At 39.2% G+C, this 27475-nt stretch overlaps 1 protein-coding gene across 2 annotated transcripts; it reads right to left on the bottom strand.

The window, feature by feature from the left end:
• Positions 1-436: 436 nt before the first annotated feature.
• alpha-Man-IIb (alpha-Mannosidase class II b) lies at positions 437-27454 on the bottom strand. Of its 2 annotated transcripts, none has more exons than XM_064691566.1 (5): positions 27127-27454; positions 6604-7137; positions 3687-5751; positions 2755-3295; positions 437-2693 (listed from the first exon to the last, which is right to left on the bottom strand). In XM_064691566.1, the coding sequence occupies exons 2-5, from the start codon at positions 7021-7023 to the stop codon at positions 1937-1939; spliced, it is 3783 nt and encodes a 1260-aa protein (XP_064547636.1). In that variant the 5' UTR covers positions 7024-7137; positions 27127-27454; the 3' UTR covers positions 437-1936. The 2 variants fall into 2 exon arrangements, with proteins under 2 accessions (XP_064547636.1, XP_064547644.1); XM_064691574.1 differs by lacking the exon at positions 27127-27454 and adding an exon at positions 20967-21109.
• Between the last annotated feature and the right edge of the window lie 21 nt (positions 27455-27475).

Raw genomic sequence — 27475 nt, 5'->3', positions numbered from 1 at the left:
CTCCGATATCCTTAAGGATAAGACCGAGTTATGAATATAAATAGAAACTCCTTTTGAGAAAAACAGACATATCTTGGAAACTACAAGGACGATCGCATTATCCTTTGGCCAGTTTGTAGACCTTACCCAAGAAAATTGTTTGACACAAGACTTGTGAGGATGCGCAAGGATATAGCAAAGATACGGCCTGTTTCCTCCACAGAACTAAGGTTATTTATCATGGCACCTTGAAGGATTTTCGTCCTTTCTTATTGTTTATTAAAAATTGGCAAGATTGTCCGTGATATGACCAAGTAATGGCCGATTTTGTGATAAGTAGATCCTTTAGGAACCTTTAGGATTCCAAGTACGTCTCAGGATCAGAAATAAAATCAATGCTAGCTGGTTAACTACCAGGTTAATTAGGATGCTCCTTGAAAAGCGACGCTTAACCTAATTGTATTGGTTTCAATTAATACTTTATTCATTTTGTATTCATAAAATTACATTGAATTTGTCATGCTAATTTTTCCATATATATTATCAAATATAAATACATATATGTTTAAAATTCAACTCATAAAATGTCTGTCCTTGCTTAGCTTTCGCATTTTTTCATTCAGTTTACTATCCTATGTATTTTCATAATATATATTTTTGCTTGGTTTGAATGCATTTTGTTTTCGGTACATGTGAGGCTTTACAATTGTAAATATTTTGTTTAGTTAGTAACTATGGTATATTTTGTATGTATTTTATATCAAAGATTCGTTGACGTTTATAAAGTACAGCACTACAGGTAATGTGGCTTAGCCTAAATGGGTTAGTTTCGATTTTATATTAGAGCTATCATTTACCGTGCCTTTTAGAACTATATACAAGAAAACAAAAAAAAACAAAAAATTACAGCGAACATAATTATAGGGTTATGGGGTAATTAATGTACTTCAATATTTGGCTTAACTCTTTCTCCTTTTTGTTTCGCTATCCAGCCGTTCGTTAAAATCTTACACTAATTCCACGTGTCTTTCTTTAATTGAGATATTTGCTAAATAAGCATTGATTAATTTTTGTTTTTTTCTTCGTTTTGCGTATATTTTAAGCTAATCAGTCTAAATAAATTAAATAGAAGGCAACAAAAATTCAACATTTGTGGCTAAAACTGAACAAATTTTCTCTAATACGCGTTCTAAATATTTGCAGCTAAATATTTATATGCTATAATTATTATCTTTAAGCTCTACTAATTTTAACTAAGGCCAATCAGGCAAGCAATGTAAGAAAAAAATGTTTATATGAATTTCAAGTTAGAATTAATTTAGATATTGCCTGTTGGCCTCAAGTTAGATAAATTATATAAATAAGAATTTGCATATTAAATCCAACAAAAATTGATTTAATCTAGTTAGGAAAGTTATAATTATCTAAGAAAAATATTCGAATAGTTTGAGATATTATCTGTTGGTTTTAGCTAAACTAATTATATATCAGAAGTTTACAAACTATATCGAAGAGTTAACTTTATCTAGTTTGCCGATTCAGAATTTTTATAGGATTTAGTTAAAACATATTGCACAAAGTGTGGACCGCACAGTTAGAGTTATAGATTTGTATAGAGCTCGGATATGACAGTTGCTTAAACGGAATGCTGACGGGCAGTAAAATGATCTATTGCATATACATTCACATAGATAATTTTGGTATATGATAACTATGCTCTGCTGGGCTTTGTACTTGTAAAATGTGCGGAGAAGAGTGTACATTGTGTGGAATAAAGCTAAACATAAATAACATGCACTTGTCCGTACGTAAAAACTAAAAATATAAGAACTTAACTCAACGTGTCATCAAATAAATACAATAAATATTTTGTCGTTTGTTACACATGAGATACAACGCCAACTTAGAGGCTACACTAACTGAAACAGCTGTCCAGTTGCCTGGCGGAGCTTACAGCTTACAGTTCCCCACGAAAGGTCAGATTAAAGGTGCGCAGCTCCATGGGCTCCAGCGTGATCTGTGCCAGCGAGCGCAGTGTTTGCGGCTGCATATGCTTGGGCAAGCCCGTAAGGCTGGTCGCCTCGATGCTCAGCAGACGCAGATCACCGAAGCGCACGGCGCCCAGGCCGTTGCCCGTCAGTGGGCACAGGCTGCTCATGTCCAGATGCTGTGCGCTGACGCTGCAATCGTAGCCCTGACGATGCAACACCATTAGCGCCGAGGCGGACGGAAACAGCTGCAGCTGCGACTCGGAGAGCGTGCGCAACGTGGTCAGATGCACATCGCAGGGCAGCGCGCCATGCGGGAGCAGGCGCACCAGCGGCTGTAGCGCCGCTTGCGGCTGCTCAAAATTGCTCAAAAAGTAGATATTCGGTGGGTAGCGCAGTCCGTTGGCCAATTGTTGAGCCTGCAGGCTGAGCACCTTGTAGCTGGGCGGTTTATCGACGTGCTGACTCTGCGGCACATCCTCGACCAGCAGCCAGAACTTGTGACGCGTCAGGCGACTGTCGACCACGCCCTCGCCCATGCCGCGATAATCATCGTAGAGTGTGCGACGATCCAACATGACCTCCAGCTGGCCAGGCTCATAGCTGGCGGCGCCTTGGGCGTGCGTGGTGAGCAGTGTCAGCCGCAGGCGAGCATCCTGCAAAAATGCGGCCGAGGTAATGGGAAAATAGTTGCCCTCAATGCCAATCGCAGGCACCTTGATGCGTCTGTTGAGAGAGAGCACAGATTAACAACTACATACATAATCCTTGATAAAGCAACACTTACTGATGAAATTGGAAACCGTTTTGATCGCTGTAGAAAACGGGCAGCTCGGGCATGCTTGTCTCGGTGGGCTCCTTGAGCGGATTACGCTGCAGCGGCGCCGGCGCAATGTTATCAATGTTCGTGATCAGCCGCATGAACAGCTCCGTTTCCCGATTCTTTGGCGGCGGCTCAAAGTCAATGTCGTTCTCTATATAAATAGCCGCATCCAAATGGGTGCGCGTGTTGAAAATGCGTACAGTGTGCGCCAGGAAGGGACCATAGATGACCGTCACATCGCTGGCAATGGGTCCCGATGTGATTATGATCCGCACATCGTCATACTGCTCCAGCACATCCCTTTCGGCCTCGCTCTGCTCGGGATCTGTCTTAAAGAGATACGCGCCCGAATGGAACTGGGCACTGCGATAGGCGGAGAATTTAACAGCGCATTGCATCGGCTGCAGCAGCTGCTGCTGCTTGTTCTTTCTGGTGATGGTCTTCAGGAAGCCGCTCTTCTCATCGAACAGCAAACGCATGTGTGCATTCTCCAGCTGGATGTCACCTGGCCGTGTTCAAATCAATGGCTTAATTAATAAACTCGGCTCGAAAGAACAAAATAGAAATAAATATTTGTTAAACATTTAAGAGGTTTATACACCCTGTTCGCAAGGTATAGAAGAGTCCATTGGTTTTGTATAATGTCGTTCAATTTTGGGTCCCACAATTCAAGATGGGATGGGATGGGAGGAATAGATATGATCTTTTTTACAGATCGAGCCAAATATATTATTATTAAATGCATTACACTGTCGAGATGGGATCGGGACGGAAATTCTGTTTTTTATAGGATCAGTTATAGGATCAATTTCAATTTCAGTTGCATCGATAATTATTAACGCCTGATTAGTGCTGTGATTAGTATAATTATTAAACTATTTAGTGTCTATGCTTACCCGCTGGCTTGGCCTTCGCCTCAAACTCCACAACATTGAGATTGCGCGCCGTGGCGCTGCCTGTTGCCGACTGCGGCTGAGGCTGCGGCTGCGGCTGAGGATCGGCGACGGTCGCCTTCTCCGTGCAGTCATCGCAGTAGATGGTGGCGATGTTGCGCTTGTAGTTGAACTCGTCCAGCTGGACGCGATAGGTGCTCAGCGATAGGGGCTCCAGTTCGGCCACGAACATGACCTCGAATTGGCGTTGGGAGGTGCGTATGCGGCCGCTGTTCGCCTGGAGCCGCTGTTCATTGAAGCCCTGCTCATAGACGTTGGTGATATTCCAGACGGGATTGATCTGGATGTGCTTGAGCTCCACGCCGTGCTCGTTGTAGATGCGCACATTGGGCTGCTGGACGCGCAATGTGACAATTTCGATGCGCCGCTGGGTGAGCGCATTGAAGATCACAAAGCTGGCCTCGGCATTCTTGGCCAGCGGCACAGAGGTCTCCTCCTCGTCGACGGTGTTGGTGTCGCTGGCCTCGTCGCTGCCCGACGAAGCGCTCGGATTGATCAGCTGTATGGGCATTTTACGTGGCAATTTACTAAAATTATCCCGCTCAAATTCGCTGAGCAGAAAGCCGTGCTGATGATGTGAGCTGGAGTTCTGGAGCAGCAGCTCCACGCACGCCTCCTGCATCTTGACCATGTTCTGGGTGCTGTCGAACAGGCGCATGGCATAATCCCGCATCACCGCCGCCTTGGAGGTGCCCGTAATGGCATCGTGATGCTGGAACAGGCCCAGATTACGCCGGGCGTGTATTATCTGCTCATAGTTCTTCTCATAGATCTTGATGGCATCCTCGTGATGCGCCTGGCGCGCCGTATTGTAGGCAATCGTAAATAGTATCTCGGCGGCACGCAAATTATGCTCCAGCTCGGTGCTGAGCAGCTTGTAAAATGGCCGTGTCGTAAAGTAGCCCGACCAATAGGCGGGCCTGCCCTCCGAGAAGATGTCCGAGTAGACAAAGAAGTCGCCCTTGAAGCTGGGGAACGCCTTAATGTCGCCCATGCGCTGACGTATGGCCGCAAAATAGTCGCTGGGCGTGCCAAATTTAATGTCCACATTGTACAGCCGCTTGTTGGCCATAATGTGGCTGATGAGCTTCTTGTAGTTGCCGTACTGTTGGTCCACCTCGCGCTCCCTGTTGTAACGGAAATCATCGCCGACAGGTATGAGGGCAACATTGTGCGGAAATAGGGAGGCGGTGCGTGCATATTGCTCCAGCAATAGCTGCGCCTTCTCCTCCACATTCTCATCGGTTATATATTGTGCTTTAAGTGAGTATTCCGTATATTCGCCGGGTATTTTGCGAAAGTCAAAGTTCAGGCAGATGGAGGGATGTGGGCCACAGGAGCCCTTAATCGAGTATATGTCAAAGGGCATATTGTGTGTCAGCAGCCTGCCCTGATCCTTGGCCGAGCGCCAGTAGGGTGTCCATATGAAATCGCCGCTTTGCTGGCGCGCGAACCACTCCTTCCAGGCGTAATGGATGCGCTGTATAATCGCCCCCTCGAATTGGGCACCGGATAGCAGATATGGCACCGTGCTCCCATGCCCAAAGGGATCAATAGACCAGCCGACCTTGGGCGTGACATTCAAATTGTTCTTCAGCCACTGATGACCCTCGATTAGTTGATCCAGCATGGGATATATGTGTACGTTGGCCTCATCTGTCATGACCCAGCCGCCGGTGGTGATTTCTATGCGTCCAGAGTTAACCAGGCGCTTCAGAGCGCGTTGCTTGGTGGGATGTGCCTGATCCCACCAGAGCTGCAGGAAACTAATCTCCGACCAGATAAAGGTCATGTCCTTGTACTCTTGCATTTTGGTCACCAACAAATTGAGTATCTGCCGCGAGTCCGATTGGAAGTAGTTGAAGAAGGTCTTAAGCCAACCGGGATCATTGTGCGAATGTGGCACCACAATGACCTTTAAAGGTGGCCGCTGTTTATCCTTCTTCTGCGCCTCGTAGCGCTCCTCAAAGCCGCGATCCCAATACTCCTTTGAGCGCATCCATTCGGGCTGCGGATAGAGATAACAATTATGGCTTTCTTTAATAATATCTGTCTTTCTTAACCAATCTTGATGAATTTGTCTACAGCACATCTTATTGTGACACAGAATATTTGTGTATTCTCAAAAAGTCAATTGCATTTAAACTGTGGCCTATGTTGGTGGGCAGTGAGCAATGAGGTAGTAGTGGGGAGGTGGTGATAGCTATCAAATGAAAGATACTTGCGTGTGTATACTTTTTTAGATGCTACATGTCAAGTTTGGTGACTCTAGCTCATATTATTTACCAAATTTGCTCAAAAAACAGAATTTCGATATCGATTTTGATCGATTACTTGGAAACGGGGCAAGGTATCGAATATCGGAAACAAACTCGATCTGCGCGGGCACTAGGAGGACCTACAGCTAAAAGACTCTAGCTCTTATAGGTTCGGAGATCCATACATTCATACATACGGACGGACGGACGGACGGACGGACGGACAGACAGACGGACATCGACTCTGCTATTGATGCCGATCAAAATTATCTATACTTTATGGGGTCGGAGATGCTTCCTTCTGCCTGTTACATACATTCGCACAAATACATTATACCCTTTTTACCCATTTTCAATGGGTTCAGGTTATTAAAATGGGCTTGTCTTGCATTCAACAGAGGAGAAATATATTGTCTCTAGCTTGTCACATGGATGGAAAGGCGGGTGGACATGGCTAGGTCAACCAAGTTCGGCGTCCTGATCAATAATGCATATGCCTTTCTGCTGCCTGTTATACACCTTTTCTCCAGGGTATCGGTACTTGAACCGGGTAAATCCGGGTATTAGCCGCATTAATATAAAGGCAATCCGTGAATACATACCTGAAAATCGAACCTGCTGTGCTCCTCCGAGGCAGTTATGTTTGTCTTGCTTTGGAGCAGCACGTAGCACTTGTCGCCCCAGTGCACATTCCGCACCGTCTCGTCGTCCACATTCTCGTGTTGCTGCGTGCTGGGAAAATGCTTTTCCTGCTGTGGCAACTGTTGCTGCTTTTGCTGTTGCTGCTGCTGCTGCTGCTGCTGATGGACGGCACTTTTGCCGGCGTCCACATTGAAGCTGTTAAGAGACGACTCGTGGGCACGATTCACGCTCACAGCCAGACCCAGGGCATTGGCATCCGTGCTGTGCGCCTGATTGGGCTGGCCAATGGAAATGTAGTACAGGCACAGCAAAATGGTCACAAATGCCGACAGGAGGCCAATGCAGCGCGCTGAGCCGCGTCGGAAGAGCTTAAAGGACATGTTGCGCGCGTGCCTTTACGGCGGATAAGTCCAGCTTTCGTTCTTGCTCCTTTATTGCGCTGCCTGTGTGCGTCGCAATGGATGTCTTTGAGAGCTGCTGCTTTGTGCCTGTATCTGCAACGGCCAAAAGAAGAATATCATTATCATTATCGAAATGGAAGCCAAAGGATTTAAATGCGCACTTCAAAGGGATTTTACAATTGGCAGCAAGACAACAACTGAGCTGCTTGACTAACAAATACCCAGCTAAAGGGCAAGTAATTAACTATATAAAATATTTTATAAATAAAGTATTCCCTGTAAGAAAATCAATTAAATGTTGTTGAGAAAAATCAGAGATTCTTTTGTGTAGATGAGAAAATTGCGAAAGCAAAGCATTTCGCACTTATTCATTTATTAATGATCGTAATAAAGGAGATCCATCCCGACTATTTAATGCACTTAAATATTGAAATAGAAAGTGAAAAATAGAATAGAAAATAAAAAATTAATCAATAGACAGCAGTTGGTACAAACGATTTAATAAAGCACAGCCATGCGATAAACATCTCAAACATTAAATATTATTGTTACTCCACTTCATATTTATATAACAAAACAGTCAAGAAAGTTTCTGGCTAAAATAATTGCTGAGAGCTTGAGCTCTAACAGTTGGAAACTCTTTAGCTAACTTTCTGAACAGCCTACCCGTTCAAAGCACAATTCTAGGGTATATATAGCTGTACGAAAAAATTATTGCATAATCCTTGATTTCAGTTGCTGTTCTGTTCATAAATTAAAGATGTTGCCACGCAACGCCCATTCCTTTCACCCGAACCCACTTTGCCTCGATTCGACATCAAGTGCCATAATATTTTACATGACATTGAATATTTCATGCCAGGATAAGCCAAGGAGTTCGGCGGGAAGGGACACACAGAGCAGGCAGAAGGAGCAGACACGCTGCCTGCTAAAATTTAATTAAGGCACATCCCGAAAATGCTTCGCATGTCTGTCACGAATATTGCGCATACATGTGGAATAGTTCTCGGTTACAGAGTGGAGGCGAAGGGGGGTGGTGGTGTGGGGTGGGGGGGTTGGTGTCCTGTGGTTAGGACCTGCTTTCAGGAGCTGCGCGCTTGCGGCATAAGTAAATTTATGAATGTGTAAAGCATTAAATTCGCAATTCCGCACACCGAATGCTGAACGCAATTTGCATTTAATCAACTATAAATAGTTTGCGGGCAAATGCGGTTAATTGCCTAGTTATTGAATTATTACAAATTACGTTCTTGCCAATTATGCTAATAACAGTCGGTGCAGATGAGGGAGCCTGTATTTCGACTTCCTAATGCAAACATTAATGCAATGTGTATCAAAATCTCTATATATAAAACTGTTTGTCCTGACTGATTGACTGACTGACTGATTGACTGACTGATTGACTGACTGACTGACTGACTGACTGACTGACTGACTAACTGATTGACTGACTGATTGACTGACTGACTGACTGATTGACTGACTGATTGACTGACTGACTGACTGACTGACTGACTGACTGACTGACTGACTGACTGACTGACTGACTGACTGACTGACTGACTGACTGACTGACTGACTGACTGACTGACTGACTGACTGACTGACTGACTGACTGACTGACTGACTGACTGACTGACTGACTGACTGACTGACTGACTGACTGACTGACTGACTGACTGACTGACTGACTGTACTGACTGACTGACTGACTGAGTGACTGACTGACTGACTGACTGACTGACTGATTGGTGATCAACGCACAGCCTATACATTAAAGAACCTTATGCGATGAAGGTGCACGTTAAGACGGGGTTTCGGAAAGTTCCACCCGCAAGTAAGGAAAAATTGCGAAAACGTTTGTATGCAACTTTTTTTTTTAACTTTGTTCAAATTCATTTGCGGGGTGTTTCACAATTTTCGCAAAAATCCATTCCTCCTTGGTGGAAATGGGTTCAAAGATTTAGTGAGTGACGTTTCGCGCTCAAATTCATATCCAAGAATCTACTATATAGAAAATGATTTGAGACGTGTTTCATATTCGTGTGATTCAATTTTGATGATGGAGTTTTAAGTTTAGTCCGTCTTGTGTTAAACTTCTTTTCAAAGCTCTGCATATGAGCTTAATGTGTACCTGTTTTAGTGATTTGGGAAATTCCACTCATAGCAGACGTTGATTACCATCCGATTGGCCTCAAAAACATTTTCAACGCTTTTTGAGAAAATTTATTTGGCACGTGCCATGGGCAAGGCCGGGTTTGGCCCGCTAGTAATATAATATAATAACACTTTAAGTAACAATTTCTCTCGTGAGAGAGCATTCCGAATTTTTCAGTTCGTCTTTGTGGTGAATTCTTAAACGTTTTAAGTATCTTATTGCTAAGTATGCAAATATCATTGTCCTTATATCATCATTATTCTATTATATTCTGCATTAATTCGTAGACAATTCCTGCTCTGTGCTCATTTGCATATCATTAGTGAAGGCTTCATTATATATAACATAAATTCATTCAACTACATTACTTAATTTTTCACATTTAATTTTGAACTTGGTCCCCAATAAAATATACTTTATGCCGCAATTTTTTGCACTCAAACAAAGCGCACCAAAGCGAGCAAGTTTGGAAAAGTCAAAAAGTCAAGGCAAGCAAATTACTTTACCCTCGACGATCTAACGAACCAGAAGAACCAAAAATAGCAGAAAAAAGTCAAATATTCAAAACTCAATCAAAAACTATTCACACACAAACGCGTGCATGCTGGCATAAAGTTTTGCGAAAACTTTCTCTGGGCTGGCCTCAAAATTTGTTGCCTGTGCGTCGGCACACAGTGCGTATGTGTGATGGCAACAGGGAAATGCATTACGCATACGCCATGCAAAACAATTTTCAAATTATAACTTAATAGGCTTGCCGAAAGAGAGAGACAGGGAGAGAGAGAGAGAGAGAAAGAAAGGGGGAGAAAGACATTTATGGAAGCTAAATTTGAATTGCATTAAATTTAATCTGAAGCGAAAAGCTTGACTAAACTACATAGTCAAGAGCTAAAGTGTCCCCTTAACCAATGTTTCAATTAGCCACACACACACATCAAGCACACACACTTGCACACACACTCACACACACACATTCAGTCACACACACACACACACAAGTAACACAGCCACAGTCAAAGACCCTCGCATGCTAATCAGCGGCCATTAAATGACGTTTGCTCTGAGCCCCCCCCCCCCCCCGCCACCCCTTCCCCTTCTCTCCGGAGAGCACCTGCCACTGGCAGCATGCAAATATGTGTCTCCCTCTCGACACGTTCGGCAGTTAAGTTAAACGTTGCACCCTTCCCCTGCGCACCTTACCAACAGCATGTCACAATGTGCCAAGCGTATAAAACAAAAATTGTAAAACTCTTGCTTAAGCTCATTAGAAGTGCGGCGGGCGGTTGAGTTACCGCGGGGGGGTAAACTGGAACTGGAACTGGAACTAACATTGCGCGTGTTACACTTCAGTTGGTGATTTTTTTTTCCCTCATTTTCTTTGCCTGACATCTTAACGTTTAAAGACACGCTTCGACTAGAGTCCCATTGGCGGAATAATAAAAAAAAATATATATATATACATATACAAACATTTATCAAGTGCCGCTCAAGTGCCTTTCAATTGACATTGAAAAATATCATTCGCATCGCTGTCATAACTTTTCTCCAGTTGCTGGGAAATCGTGAAATAATTCAAGTGGGCTTTCAGCTTAAGAAGAGGAGTTCATGCTTAAGTTGAAGCATGCAACTGCGTTTCTTTTAGAATTTGCATTATAAGTGGGTTTTTTTTTATGCTGCCATCTGTCATTTCAATTTCTTTACTGATTTTAAAACAATTTGAATGGATTCCTTCTTCACCTATTCTTTTACTTGATTTTTTGTTATTAATTTGTATTCTTGTTGAATACTTGTAAAAAATGAATAAATTGTTTAATTTAAATATACTGTAGGAGATAAAGGAGATAAATTGACCTAGCATATATTTATATTTATATATATGTATATAAGTAATTGCATGTAAGTTCACATACACACGCACGGATATTTTATTGCCATCTATTAGTTGTATGCAGACAGACTCTTTTATATGCACATCACTTAAAGATCAAAAGAGGTATTTAATAAGGGAGAAATAGAGAGAAGATGTATCAAGACAGTTAATTAGAGTGAGCAGGGATCAAGTTTATCAGATGTGGGATGGATCACTTATATTCAAAGCATAAAAACCGGTTGTTCTTACTCAAATTCATGAAAAATCATCAAAATACGTTTTATTTTAATTTGCTGCGCAATTGGAAGTAAGCTTGACTCCCCTTTGGTCAAAGAGAACAAAGACACATTTATACATAAATACATTCGCACATATAAATTGTATACGCATTGGAACAACACGCTTATCAATGTGAATAGCTGCGAAATATTCGCTTTTTTTACTCACAGTTCCTAAAGCTAAGACTGGTATTTTATCAGTTTAGAAAACTATTTTTCAAAGGTTATTTCCACATGATTAATCCTAATCAGCAAGTTCGTGCTTAACTTTTACGAAGCGATGATTTACGGGCCCACGAGAATTTAAATTTTACAGTTCCGTAAATGTGGGAAATGTTTAAACGTAGCTTCGTTTTAAGCCAACTGTCGGAATGTTTTCAAATCAAACCATCTGCTGACACATTCCGACTTATTAGTTGCCCGAAAGGCCAAAAACTTTTTAGCCAAATTTGATTGCATCGTAAATTGCTCTGGCCATAGCCAAGGGACGGACAGTTGCTTTCAGTAGCTCGTCTGGTTGATGTTCTCTTTGACATGGTTGCACGTTGCCGTTGCTTGGTTTTTGGTTTTTGGTTTGTCGCCAGACTTTCTGCGCAATATGCGAGTCATTCCAGCTCAAAAATGATTCGGTTCGGTTTTGTTTACCCTGTAGTCAAAAAGGCTTGAAATTGGCTATGCACAATCTGTGACAATGTGTGTAACAGCTAGAGGGAAGCAGTTGCATCGCTTATTACTATATATAACATACATAACATATATATTTATATGCTCTACGGTATCATTGTAAGTCAATTTCATCTAGCCTTGTTTGTCAATATTTTATAGCCTTTGGTCTGCACGATCTCATGAACTGTAAGTTCTAGATTATCTATATTTGATTTATAGGTTTTTCTTATTTTCTATGAGTCGAATTCATGAGCCTTCTGAAAATGTTGTATTCAGCGAAACGAAAAAGAATAAATACACGACATCAAATTAGGAAGCTACAGTTTCTGCAGGGCATCTCTTAGTCGAGCATGTGCTTCCCAAGCTGTCTTTCCTGTGATTTTTGTGCTGCAACCCGTTTTGCATGCACCCACAACAACAACAACAACAAGAAACATAACAACCAACAACGACAACCTGATACCCAAGTCGAAGCCCAAAAGTCGTGAAGTTTTTCCGCCTGCCACTGTTGCTGAGTTTTCCCTTTGTTTTGCAGCCGCAAAATCAACGTATTGTAGTTCAAATTTCCTATATGTAGTTTTTGCTGCGTACAGCCAAACGCATTGATTGCTGCCAAACCGAAAAAAGTTACAATTTTGTTTTTAGTTTTTGTTTTTGTTGATTTTTTTTTTGGCTGGCTTACAAAAACTTTCTGAAAGCACTCGAATTCAATTTTTAACTTTGTTTATCAGAGTTCACAGCGTGTTATGCACTCTAAATTGTTGTTGTTGTTCTTTGTGCTAGTCAATATTGGTAATACATATTTTCAATTTGAATTGGATTTGGCTGGCAGGAAATTGCCAGAGTTGGTAAAATGCATAGAAAACGATGGCCTGCTCTTTTTGCTGTCAGCATATAAATGGAAAAACTAATAAACAAATAGGAATAAATGGAAACTTTATTGACATCGCAGGTATTTGGTTATACGAATTGGAATAGCTGAAAAGTAAATCGTAGTAATTTACTTAGACTCTATAAATTTTGTATATTGGATGGAAATTATAAACTTAGTTTAGACTTTTCTGTCTGTGTGGACAAGCGCTTACAATTAATATATAAATATATATAAGCTGCAAATTTCATAACCATCACAAAAGTTAGCGAAACTTAAGAGAGAAACATGGATAAGTTCTGTGCACGGAATAACTGCGACGCTCAAGTAAAGCTCATGTAGATCTTTTAGTGCTTAAATATTAGTTATACTTTGATCCAGGCCAAACTTTGAATACAAAGATAAATCACAATAGGAAAGTTAGGTCTGGACCGAGAGAAACTTGGTAAAGAAAGAAAATGTAGTAAACAATAACAACACTTTGGCATTTATCAATTGCGACTGCAGTTGAGAGCCAAATTGAGAATTTCACAAAAGTTTCCGCCGGAAAATGCAGTAGCGAATACTGGAAAATAAGTGTGTGTGTACGTGTGCGTTTGTGTTTGTGGCGATTATATGAAGGGCTCTGCCGTTGACACCAGCACAAAAGCACTCAGGAACTCTGTGGAAAGTTCAAGATTTTAATTAAACAAAGCAGCCAAGCACTGAAAATCGACAGAGACAGGCACAGCGTGACAGGGGGAGATAGGCGCAGCGGAACCGGTAATAGAGCTTAAGATAGTTAGTCATCTTCCGCTCTCTCAACTATGATGAGCATGAGCTTCAGGGCAGGGCGGGGTCTTTTGGGTGAGCGTGTGGGCACGACATGTGCGCCAAAAACATAACCGAAAAAGGCCCATTAGCATAGGCAACGACCCAACAAACAAGGTAAAAAGAACACGAGCGGCTTCTATATATTGTAGATATAAATATATATTAGTATATATGTATATATGTATTACTATAGTTATTAAAGTTGTTTAAAGAGTTTTTAATCTGTTCAGACACATGCCCGGAAAAATTAACTTTACTAGCTGCTGCATGCTTTAAATGATGTATGCAGGCTATTAAAGATAATCTCGGCCGACTCTTTGGCGCTCACTCACTACAAAACAACAACAACAGCAACAACAACAACAACAATCACATAGCACAAATTGCTTTATGTCGATGTCAGTTGCAATTGAGCCAAAAGCAGTTTAAGCAAACTGAGCAGCAACAGCGCCATTGGGACTTAAAAGCCGTTAGACGCGCACAAACAGATACAAATACAGATACAGATACAGATACAGATACAGATACAGCTACAGATACAGATACTGAAACAGATACATATACATATACAGATACAGATACAGATACAGATACAGATATAGATACAGATACAGATACAGATACAGATACAGATACAGATACAGATACAGATACAGATACAGATACAGATACAGATACAGATACAGATACAGATACAGATACAGATACAGATACAGATACAGATACAGATACAGATACAGATACAGATACAGATACAGATACAGATACAGATACAGATACAGATACAGATACAGATACAAATACAGATACAGATACAGATACAGATACAGATACAGATACAGATACAGATACAGATACAGATACAGATACAGATACAGATACAGATACAGATACAGATACAGATACAGATACAGATACAGATACAGATACAGATACAGATACAGATACAGATACAGATACAGATACAGATACAGATACAGATACAGATACAGATACAGATCCAGATACAGATACAGATACAAATACAAATACAGATACAGATACAGATACAGATACAGATACAGATACAGATACAGATACAGATACAGATACAGATACAGATACAGATACAGATACAGATACAGATACAGATACAGATACAGATACAGATACAGATACAGATACAGATACAGATACAGATACAGATACAGATACAGATACAGATACAGATACAGATACAGATACAGATACAGATACAGATACAGATACAGATACAGATACAGATACAGATACAGATACAGATACAGATACAGATACAGATACAGATGCAGATACAAATAAAAGTACACATACGGATACATATCGAAATATACGTAGAGCAACAACAAGCAGCATGGAGAAAAGTCACAACACACCTGCGGACCAGTTAGTCATTTTTACAGCGTCGCCTTGTGACATATGGGTAACAATAACAACAACAATAACAATAAAAACAACAACTACAGCAACAACAATAATAGTAACAAGAACAAGCTCCAAAGGGTCGCCAACTGACCCATCGAAACTTATGCACAGCGAGAAAAGAATGTTTGCTAAAATATGCAATTCAATTTTGTATTTATCCTGACGGTCTTTTATAGTTTACATACTTTAATAACATTGAAAAGTAGAAAACAAAGAAGATAATGGATATGTATATAAAAAGAACCCGTAAGGAATATATGTATATAGTATGCCATGTCCGCATCAACACCCGAGTCGATATATTCATCTTTGTACTGGCATCTATATGAACTCGGCGATCTGAAAGTCTCTGAGAACTAGACCCACACTTGGGATACAAATTTGAGTATCAATTCGAACTAATTATTCGAGAACTACCGATATTTTAGCAAAACGAATAATATCGATTTCAGTCGTTAATCAAGTGCACACAATTTAAAATACTTTTGCATTATAAAATGGATTTTATTTATTACATTCCAATTCATATCGATTTTATTTAAAATATTTTTGCACATAGCATTGATTTTATTTTTATCGATAAATATCGATTTGCGTTATAGGTTAAGTACAAATAATTGAAATATATTTATGCAACTGATTTTAAGTATTCACACTTATTTCACGATATTCTTTATGGTCTAAAAATTCTATAACTCTTGGTCAATAAGCACAAAAGTTATTTACAATATAAAAATATATTTCCTATCGGAATATATTTATATTCTAGCAAAATAAATCTAATCTAAGCATCATATGTCTGATATTTTGTAGATATATGTTATACGGAACTCAGAATTTAAATGTGATATACATATTTTTACCCTACACTAGCAAAACAATATGAGCATTATGAATAGGTTCGGTCTGCAAGGGTATTAAATCTTCGGCGTGCCGAAGAGAGCTCTTCTTTCTCGTTTTATTTACAAAACTGTATCAGACAGATTCCTTTAACGCAGCAAATCTTTGTTTACTTCGATGACGCAAACATGTCCAGCTGCAGATGGTTTCTTTTGACTTCTTCTAACTCCTGGTTCATTGGATTCTTTGCAGCTGCCTCAGCCTGAGGAGCTGACTCATTAATATAAGTTTATCGTGTATCTGCAAAACCTACACTAAAGTTGCAGCGTTAGTTTCTTTTTTTGTCATATAGGAGCTTCTCAATATTGAGCTTGGGTTTAAGAAATGTTATGTTCTCTTAATTGAAACTTATGATTTTGGCTGTGGTTTAATGGTGAATAATGTCACCAGTTTTAATAATATACTCAAATCTCTGTAGCTACAAAAAGCACATTCAAGGCAATCATATAACACTGTGCGCTTCGAATTCCCAAACGGTTTAAGTGCAAACTTGATGAAATGATTTCACATGAGAATGCTGTGCAAACTTTGCACAAGAAGGACATTTGTCTGCTTAACTGAAAGATGAGCTTTTATAAATTGCGGCATATAAGATGGCACAACAAATATAAATAATATTACACAAGACGAAAAACTGTTAGACACGATTTTGCCGTCATGTTAGTATATCAAATTTCTTGACAAAAATTCAACGAACAAACCAGTGTATAACAATTTTCTTTCTTACCAATTGGGGTCGCAAGCCCATATTCAAAGGGGCAAAGTACTTGGGTTGGGCTTGGGTCACAAAACGATTGCCTAATGGGTCTGTGCTTTGTTTAGATTTTTTTTTTTTGTTTTTTTCAGTTTACAGAACCATAAAATCGACTAGCTTTCGTCTGGCCAGGGCGTTATGGCCATAACCCGGTTCTGTCCAGCGACATTAGCTAATGACTGTGAAATGGCCTGTGAAAGTGGCTCGCAGATATTTGCATAAAGACTTCCTTGGTGTACAACAAAGCAGAAATTAATTAATCATGCCATTTAATTATACAACATTTAGCAATTAAATTGCAGAAAACAGCGATTGATTAAATGGAAAGTCATTGGCAACGGCTCTTTAGAGGGGATAATTTCAGGTGAAATTGAAGACATTTTATTAAATGCATAAATCACGAACGAAGAGGACGATTAAGATTTTATGTCTCTGAAGAGAAATTCAACTTAATAAATGGTAAAGAAAAAGTAAGAAATAAATGATATGATTTAAAAGTTAAGGTATAAAGAATAGACATAAGAACAAGTTAAGTATTAGACTAAATATTGTGATTAATTAACGAACAAATATTGAAATAAGACATGAGAATTATGATATCATATATATCAGGCACAGCTCTCAGCCCTCCATGGTCACTTTACGCACTTCATTGAGAGCCTAACAACGACATATCAAAGTTAAATGAAATTTCAAACACTTAATATACATAATGACACTTTACAACACTAATCCCATTTAAGTGCCGGCTACGTCTGTGTATTGTATGCAAATAACTGAACCCATTTCGCAGGCTTCTTGTCAGCTTGTAGTTTTAAACGACTTGCAATTAGTTTCTCATGAATTAGCCATCAAAGAAACAACAAAGTAAATTCCAGAAGCCGTTAAGGCACTCCAGTACTTGTATTTAAGCATTTGGCCAGAAATTTCGATGTAAGTTTTAGACCTAAAGCAGAGCAATAAGTGCTGGAAAGCGCTGATAAAGCACAAAAATGCCTGGTCATAAAATTTAAAACGTGAGAGTTTAACGTTGTAGAGCACTCCACAAAGGGGCGTGAAGAATTTTTGTTTGCCTTTTTCTATTTTTCTTTCTGTGAAAAACACACGCAGAGGAAAGGAAATATATTGGTGTGTTTTTATACCCTTACAGTAGCAACGAGGCAATTGAATGGGGCATAACCGACAGCATAGAATAAATATACGCTATATTTTAATATATATAAAAGTATTCCTGATGTGAGCTAAGTTTGGATATAAGTTGATTTCCAAATAACAAAATGTTGTATGAAAAGTATTTCATAATTTAAATGTAATTTGAAGGGTATTTCAGCTTCGGCTAGCAGTAGTTAGTTCTTTTCTATTCATTCTGTTTTTCCTTGGGGCGTTAAAACAAAAACAAAAGCTATGAAAGCGACGAGCACAAACAATAGAGTCGTTTATTGCATTGATTATGAAATTTTTCATTTTATTATTATTTTTTTTCATTTTCATGCAGTTTAAATGCTGGGAAATAACACACACATTGTTGTGCTACAGATATATGTATAACAGGTTTACCGTTACTTATCATGTAATTCCATACTCATACATAAGTGTGCGTGTGTGTACGTGTGTAAACCAAACGCAACTCTGTGGGAACGGGAAAGTATTTTACTTACATATATTAAATAGTTACTTCATTTTTGGTATCTGTAGTACTGAAAGTACTGAAAGTACTCACTTGAAGTAGTCATTTGATTCTTTTGAGCCGCTCAATGGACATTCATTATCAATTGATTCATATAATGAATGAGTGATATCACGGCTGAAATGGGTTCTGGTTCCGCACCTGGTGGAAATGTTCTGCCAACGTGTTTTAACTGCAGCAGAAGTCAGTTAACTGTAACTAAATGGACCTTATTAGATCCGATAATGTGAAATCGTGAAATCGTAGCACATGGCATACGTGTACCAAACCCTTTTAGCCAACTCATGATCCCCCTCTGCTTTTGTAACGCATCATTAGCAACTGCCTCAATTGTTGGCCAAAGAGTCGTTGTCAGCGGTACCATCGGCGTTTATTGCGAGAGCGCTACCGACGCGATGCCGTGACCAAAACTGAAGCCCAAGCCGTCGGCTGATATGTTGATTATATTGGTAAAACGATATGATTGCATGATGACATGACATATAAAAAAGTCTATTGAAGAGGCACACAACCACAGGGACTCAGGCGGCAGACAGTGCCCAAGCAACTAAAAGACAAAATTCCAATTAGAGATGGGCATGTAGAGAACAAACACACACAAAAGACAACAAAACTAGAAAATCAATAGACAATTCGAAAAAAATAAATAAATATGCTTATAAGCAATATTTCATATTTAAATATTTCGAGAATTCTTAGATAAAATGTTTTCAAATGATTTATATAAATGGCAATTATATAGTTTATTTTAGTACATTTTAAGTACAAAATATTTAATATATTCGATTGATAGGCAGAACCTGTGTTAAGTGTACATTAGGCCAGATATTGCTATTTTACTTTCATTCCTGGACCTATTTATGTATTGTTATGCTTAGCATGATCATATGGGATTTCAGCAATATTTAATATATTCCTCTCACGACACGGGCCCATCTCTAATGTCAAGCTTCGCCGCATAAAAAGAAGAGCTGGTAACGGCAACGCCATCGGAAAATTGACAGAACGCCAGCAACAATAACCGCATCGAATGGAAGCGAATCAAACACGCGGGGGAGTTGTGAGAGGGAACCAAAATCCAAGTATGAGAAGTAATGGGAATAAATGGAACACAGCATGCAGCGAGTGCGCTTTCTGGGGGTCTAGCGGCTAATTTTAGTGACACAAGTTATTAGCTGCAAGCACGAGTGTGTGTGTGTGGGTGTGTGCAAGCGATAATATCTAGAGCCTTAACTAAATAAAGTGATATAGGTAATCGATAGGCCTCTATTGAGGCCAGGCAACACAGAAAAGTTAAAGAGCGAAATTAAAAGAAAGAGTTTGTAAATAGAAATATAGAAATATGTATATCACATATTATATAAATACTAATGCATGTAATAAAAAAGAAGGAAGAGGTTCTAGTCGGGAGCTCCAGACTAGGGGATACCCTGAACTCCTTCCGACAGGCCGTAAATATAAAATGAAAAATACTTGATATATACATATATACTATTCTAGAAGCTATATGCCAAGTTTGGTGACTCTAGCTCATATTATTTGCCGAAATTGCTCAAAAAACAGGATTTCGGGGCAAGTTATCACATACGAAACAAACTCGATCTGCGCGGGTACTAGGAGGACCTACAGACAAAATTTCTCTAGCTCTTATAGGTTCTGAGATCCTTGTGTTCATACATACGGAAAGACGGACAGGCAGACGGACATGGGTAGATCGACTCGGCTTTTGTTGCTGATCAAGAATATATATACTTTATGGGGTCGGAGATGCTTCCTTCTGCCTGTTACATACATTTGCACAAATGCATAATACCCTTTTTACCCATTTTTAATGGGTTCAGGGTATAATAAAAGTATGATTTTGTGTAGAGCCAAGAAGAACACGCAAAAACCAACATGCTGCAAGTTTCGGTAGCAAAATAATGTTTTCCATTATGAAACATCCAGAACTAACTTATTCTATACTTAAATAGAACGTTTAAATATACCCAGAGGTAATTAATATAAACGTAAGAAGATTAAGTGAAGAACGAAATGAAACTTATTTGCCAAAGGACCAAGCTTGGTTACAGGAAGCTGCTGCAATGAGGAGGAAAACGAACAGAACAGGTACAAAAATAATTGTGTGCTGGAAATTAAATAAACAAATAAAATAATATATATGTATGTTCTGAGAGCAGCAAACGGAAAGAACCTAATGAATAGCACATCATATCTTGGTTGTGGATCAGAATTTATGTGGCAACACCCTCTCTAGAGGGTGCTCCCCTTCCCCGCCCCCTCCCCCTCCCCGCCCAAAAGCCAACAAAACAACATATTTAAATGCACATGTTATAAATGCCAACTAAGACACACAGAAAAAATCAGAAAAGTTGCGCTGCAACTTTTAGTGCCATGCCACCGAGTCCTGGCCGCACCAAGGACAACAGAGGCGGCGAAAAAAAATAAAATAAATCAGAAACATAAATCAAGGCAAACGTACACAGTGTAAATGCCTGGTAGAAGGGAATTAAAGAACAATGCGGCACTTTAAATGGGTTGCGCGCTTCCAGGAACCAGATTCGCGCCGCTTAATGCTCCAGCAACTGGGCGTTGAATTTTTTGTAGTAATTGCATTTACCGTACGAATAATTACAAAAAAAAAAAGACGGCACACAGCACTCAAAAGGTTAAAAACGTTAAAACATTTAGTTTACTTCAAATCTGGCACGTTCTAAATTTTCAACGTCCTGCGTTGGGGACACTCGTTAAGTTCCAGGTGCCAAGAGAAAACAACAACAACAGATAATATACGACTTCGGTATAATATACGACTCTTTTTCGCGTTTGCCCAACCGTCACCGATGCCGCACAAAACGCAACTGAGCGCAGCCAACGAGCGAACGACTTTAACAACTTCGACTGTGACTTTTACTTCGCTCGTTCACTCGGCTCCAGCAACAACAACAACAACAAGAACAACAATCAACAGCTGCTCTCCTTTTAGCTAGCGACCAATGCGGGGGCCCGACAGCATGCACTTTGCCTCGGCTAACAACAACAGCGATGCGTTTGTTCTTATCTGTATTCAGTTCGTGCGCTCGCTCGTGTATTTGCAACTGTAAATTTTGGCGTCTTGCATTCATTTAGGCAACTGAAAAACGAAGATTCGAATTCGAATCTCGGGCCATATGATTATAGTATTGTTTCAACTGAAAGTTAATGTATAAGAACTGATATTTGAAAGTTGGTTAGATAGTTAATAACTACAGCCTATATTAATATTTGCAAGAAAACCGATGTAAAATTCTCAAACTCCGATTCTTCAACTAATACTGCATCTACATATCATGCATATTTGTACAAATATTTTTTTCAGATTTTTTTTTAAGTAAATGTTTAATGTACTATCTCAAAACACATTTTAAAATATAAATTCCAGAGATTTATATTTATTATTATTTTTAGGCATATATTGGCATTATATCCGTCGAACCTGAAGCTTTTTGCAGACGTCGCGACTTTCTGTTCATTATTTCGCCTTTTAGAGTAAATTATCATTTAAATATAAAAAAAAGATATATATATGTATGTATTTATATAGGGAATTTATCCCAAACATGCATTTGTTGTAAAGTTCTTGAACCTTGTTGCCTATGAGCCATTTAACTTGCTAAGTACTCAGACGGCAACAACGTGGAAATCTTTACCATGGCATTAATCTGCGAACTGCTTAGCGCTGTGAGTTCATGCCTTAGGGTAGATTGGCAAGACTCAAGGGTGCAGCTTGTTCGCTTGAAAGTGGCTTACCTGCGCTCAGTTGAGTGCAGCAATTAACTGTTAAAACCGCAAGGGCGGCGGCGACGGCGAGTTGCAACCATGTGCGGTCTGAATGGGAGAGAGCCCCAAACAGAAGGCTGCCGCTCGAGTGGCCCTAAAAGCGAAACGAGCGGAGAGCTTAAGACACAAAGAATCAAGTAACTTTTAAGTGGAGAAGGTCGCCGTTTATTGATTGCGATGAGGATGACGGCAAAAGCAAACGCTAAAGCAGAAACCAAAACAGACCAACAAGAAAAGCACCAGCAAACCGGCAATTGGCACAGGCCCTTGAAAAAAACCGTTGAGCCCACGCAAAATGCGACGCGACACAACGTGAAGATGACGACCAACTGCAAATGGCATATTTACTGACAAACAGCAGCGGTACAAATTCTCGCACAACGAATTTTCGCATGCCCTACACACAATAGAGACTCTTTCCAATTCTTTCAATTACTTTTATAATAAGTATTTTGTACTTAGTTCTAGTGTTTTTTTTCATCTTCTTATATTTCATTAATACCAAATTTAGGAATATTCAAAAACGGAATTTTCTATTTTAATACCATATATATATATTATATATATATATATATATTATATTTTTTACAGTTATACTAACCTATATCATTTATTACTTCATTCTTCTACTTATGATACAACTATTTTATCAAGTAATGGTTCAATTTAATGGAGTATTCTTATCCTGTGGGATTATGATTTAAAGGATATAATGTAAATAGCGCATCAACTCTTGTAGTTCTTGTAGGAGATCTAAGCAACACTTGAGCCGCACACAAATATGTGTGCACACTGCAGATTTCTTCCTTAGAAAAATTGATGAAATCGTCTTTGTGTGTGGCACAAATCGGGCACGTCAATGGCGGGCAAATTGCAGCGGCTACAAAGACGACAATCTTCTCAAGAGCTGTTGTTAATGTTGGGGCACAAATGCTTTCTGAGAGCAGCTAGCAACTTGGATGTGCCCCCAAATGCTGGCGACTCATTCAACCAAGTGGCACAAAACACATAAGAAGTGAAAGAAGTAAGCGATTTACTCAACGTTTGCAATCGACTGCACAATACTCTAAAATGATGTGCTATGTTCGAACAAGTTCGAGCCCGATGTTCCAATTCGCTCAAAGTTGCAAAGAATATGATGAACCGAGGTTCGAACCGCGAACTGTGTGCGTTGATGTGGAAAATTCGCGTGCTGAACTTGATCTGAATACAAAATATTGGCCCCAACCGTAAAAAGAACTAGCCAGTTTTTTCTTTGGACTGCAGCGATTTGTTACACAAAACAAATATACGCCTTTGCACTTTTTTTTACAGTGTATAATCAGCGCCAACGATGCAGTCGGCAGGACATTTCTCTTGATTTGCAGGTCAATTGGGCTGCAGACAGCAGTCGGTCACTGTCCTCGTTCACGTCAGCGTTCCCGTTCACATTTTTCCCCCCAGTTGGCAATACGTTCTGGGCCAGGTCCGAAGTGCCCGTTGAACTGCACTCAACTAAAACGTAACGGTAGAAAAGAGCCAGTCAGTCGTCAGACAGTCTGTCAGTCAGTCCGTCAGTCAGTCAGTCAGTTGGTGAGCACTCGAAGTGCGTGCAACGTTTGTCAAATTGCAAACTGGCGGTTGCCACTTTCTGTTCCCATGCCCAACAAGGGGGCCCATACCGATCCCCATATAGCCGCAACCGGTAGCCGCATCGCCAGCAGTTGACAAAACCCAACCAAGCAACCAACAACAACAACAACAACGATAACAACAACATCAACCGCAGCATTTGTAATGGAAATGGAAATTCCTGCATTGAAATCTCGTTTTATATGCTTTCTTGTTGTTGCCGTTTATGACTGTTTTTATACCCTTACAGTGAGTGGCATATTATTGAAACTAACTAAAGGAAGGATTCCACTTCAATCCTTTAAGCATATGCTAAGCTAAATAGTTTGGGCCAATTCCCACTTCTAGTCCATACGAACAGCTCTCTCCGATTAAATATGGTATAGTTCCTTCATCGAGTAACTAAATCATATAGTTGCCATAAATCTTGCCAATTGATCTGTTCTTTTATGAACATTTTTATATATATTATATGCCATTGTCAACCCTAACATGATTGCATGCTCCTTACATATGATTAAATCTTATTAACATTGGACTTATATATCGTTTAGTATCCATAGGAACCGGAATCGGTAATAATTCCAAGGTCTTTGCCTAGAAATTTATTGCAAATGAGTTATAATTTTGTTAGGGTATTTTATCTTCGGCCTTTGAAAGTCTATAAGTTCTATCTTGTCCGACTGCAAGCGACATTGCCCATCAGTCGTCGTCATTGTCATTTTTGTTGTTTTTATTGTTATTTTAACTGTTGCACTTTTGTCCACGTTGCATTCTCCACTCCAAGTTTTCGACTGAATTGTGTCCATTATATAGTTTTTCTCAATTCACGTCACGATAAACGAAATACCACCCAAAAAGCGAAACTCAATTGCAATCAGGAAATGATATTTTAAACCTTTTTTTGTTTTGAAGTCTCATTTTACCGGTTTAACACAAAAATTGTATGTCTGTTGGGGATTTTTCTGTGTTAGAGACTCTACGGATTGATAGCAAAATCATATAACTATAATTATTGTAATACATGCGATAAATTAGACACTAGTTTTTCTCATTACGTGTTCAATTCCGTCATTGAACCGACCTTATCGACTATATCAAAATTAAACTTTTTCTTAATTGGATTTCTGCTAATTCAGAAGCAACAAAAATGCCAATTCTTCTTATTTGTCAAGTTGTCTACTTTAAACAATCAACAACAAATGTTTGTTAAAAGATAAAAAGAGAATAAATGAGAATAATAAAAGAAACTGAAAGTTATTTTGTTCAATCCTCAAAATATTTTATAGATTATCTTTATTGTTTTCATATTGATTCGGGGTATTCCGTTGTTTTCTATTCCTGCTCTTTATTTTTTTGTACTTAAAATATTTCGTTTTATCTGATCGTTTTTTAATTTTCGAAAATTAAATTTAACTTTTTGATCCACAAAAATCTCGCTTAGATACGAGTTTTTAAGTTAATTGTACTTAAACATTATTGCTCCAGGCCAAGTTTGCGTGTTGGAATGCAATTGTTCCAAATCGTTAATTCACATTTCGCTAATAGCAAAAAAAAAAATATTTTACATGTATTTTTTTTTGTTTTTAGCATTTTTAGCGTGTCATTGGCAAAAGTTGCTAAATATAGCTCTAATATTTCAAGCTGTACCCGCTAAAAAATAGCATAAAATTGGGTAAAATGGAACTTTGCAAGGGTATGTAACAAGCAAACCTTTTTCCAAACGATTGTTAAATAAATATGAACGTTATTTAACAATCAATACTGTGTAAATTTTAAGAAAAAGAAACATCTTATAAATAGGTCTCGGAACAGAGTAAACAGTATCACTTAGTCGGGCACAGTTGATAATTGACATTTAATAGTGAATTTGCGGTTCAGTTGCAATCTAAACTAAAACATTTATGTTATATTATATATGTAGCTATGAAAATTCAAATAGTTAACTTCAAATTAAATCATTTGACACAAATTAAGTAAGGAACTAAATTTCCGGAAACATGATAATTGTTTAAAATTGATAAGAGTTTGAGAATTTCACACTTTAAACCTTTCGTCGTGAGTGATTTATTGATATTCATTGATTCTTAATATAAATTGTTTATCCGCAGCTTTACCCGACAAACAGGGCGAGCCTTTCTTTGATCACAGAAACGATTATACATATGTATGTATGTATGTGTATTACACGAACATCAAACAAGCAAGCAGCAAAAGGCAACAACAACAACAACAACAACAGCAACAAATACCTAAGCCAAAACGAGATTAGAAATGGACAACGAAGTTCAAGAGCACAAACAAGCGTGTAGTTGTTAATGGAGCCACGCGGGGGTCGGCGGCAACGGCGGCGTTGCCAATAGTGTGTGAAAAAGGGTCAAAGAAAGCAAAGAAAAGGGAACGTATTGAACGTATGACAAAGGGGAAAGCACAATGCATAAAGCATTTGCAAAACAGTATAAAAGCAGAAGCAGCGGCAGAAAATCAATTTAAATTGAATTATACAATAAAAAAATAAACGATTATTGCATGCAAAGAATTGAGAAACGAGCTCAGCATTGAGCGAAAGAACTGAAGTAAGGCATACGAAAACTGAATGAATGAACGCGAATGAGTAAGTAAAAAGCTAAATAAAGACAAGCTGTCGCTGCTGCTGCTGCTGCTGCGACAGCGGCGGCTGCATAAATTAAAGATGCCGCAATTTTGTAACAATTTGTAAATGCAGCAGCAGCCGCGCAGGCAACAAAAAGGAGATGCAAATATTGTGGTGTGGCCAGACTGTCTGGGGCATTTTTTTTTTATTTTTATTTTGGGCCAAACAAATTGCTGATAATGTTGGTGGGGGGGAAAAGTGATAGACAACCTTGACGCACAGCGTCAGGTGCGCTGTAACGGTAATTGAACGTGCATACATTCACGCAAGCACACATACGCAAAATCAACAACGTGCAGCAATTTTGATAATTTGATTTAAGTCAAGCAAAATACAAATTTAGTTGTCTCGTCTGGTTGGTTTGTACTGTCGCTCAACTAAACTTGAATCCGGTTTCTTATTTTTTTTTTGTCGGGATTATAAACAGAGGGTTGCATTTGAATGTGTGCGTGCTTGTGTGTGTGTGTGTGTGTGTGTGTGTGTCTGTATGTGTGTAATAGTGCCTGTGTTGAAAGGATGAAAATACTATTGATTGTTGTGACCTGCACATTGTACTCACCTTTTTCTATAAACTCGCACTTGTTTAATTCACTGCTGTTGGCGCAGTTTTGTTTAATAAATACACTGCATTTTGTTAAATTGGACATACACACATGCACATACACATATACCGTCGCGTAATCCTTACACCAACAATGCGCGCACACACCGTTACAAACACTTAACAGACTTGTTTTAATTATCAAATAATTTGAAGCTTTATTAGGAGGACCGTTAAATGAGCGGCTTAACAAGCGTTGTTTTTGTTAATTAAATGTAAACATAACGCTTAATCAATTAAAACGCGCTGCGCGCACTCATTTCGGCCGCTGTTGTTGAGCAAGACTAAGCGCGAGACTATTGGACAG

Source organism: Drosophila montana, unplaced genomic scaffold, assembly GCF_035044405.1.
Source record: "Drosophila montana isolate Dmon_TW-CO22-7 unplaced genomic scaffold, ASM3504440v1 contig_1505_1, whole genome shotgun sequence".
Taxonomy (NCBI): domain Eukaryota; kingdom Metazoa; phylum Arthropoda; class Insecta; order Diptera; family Drosophilidae; genus Drosophila; species Drosophila montana.
This window is presented reverse-complemented; position numbering and strand designations above follow the sequence as displayed.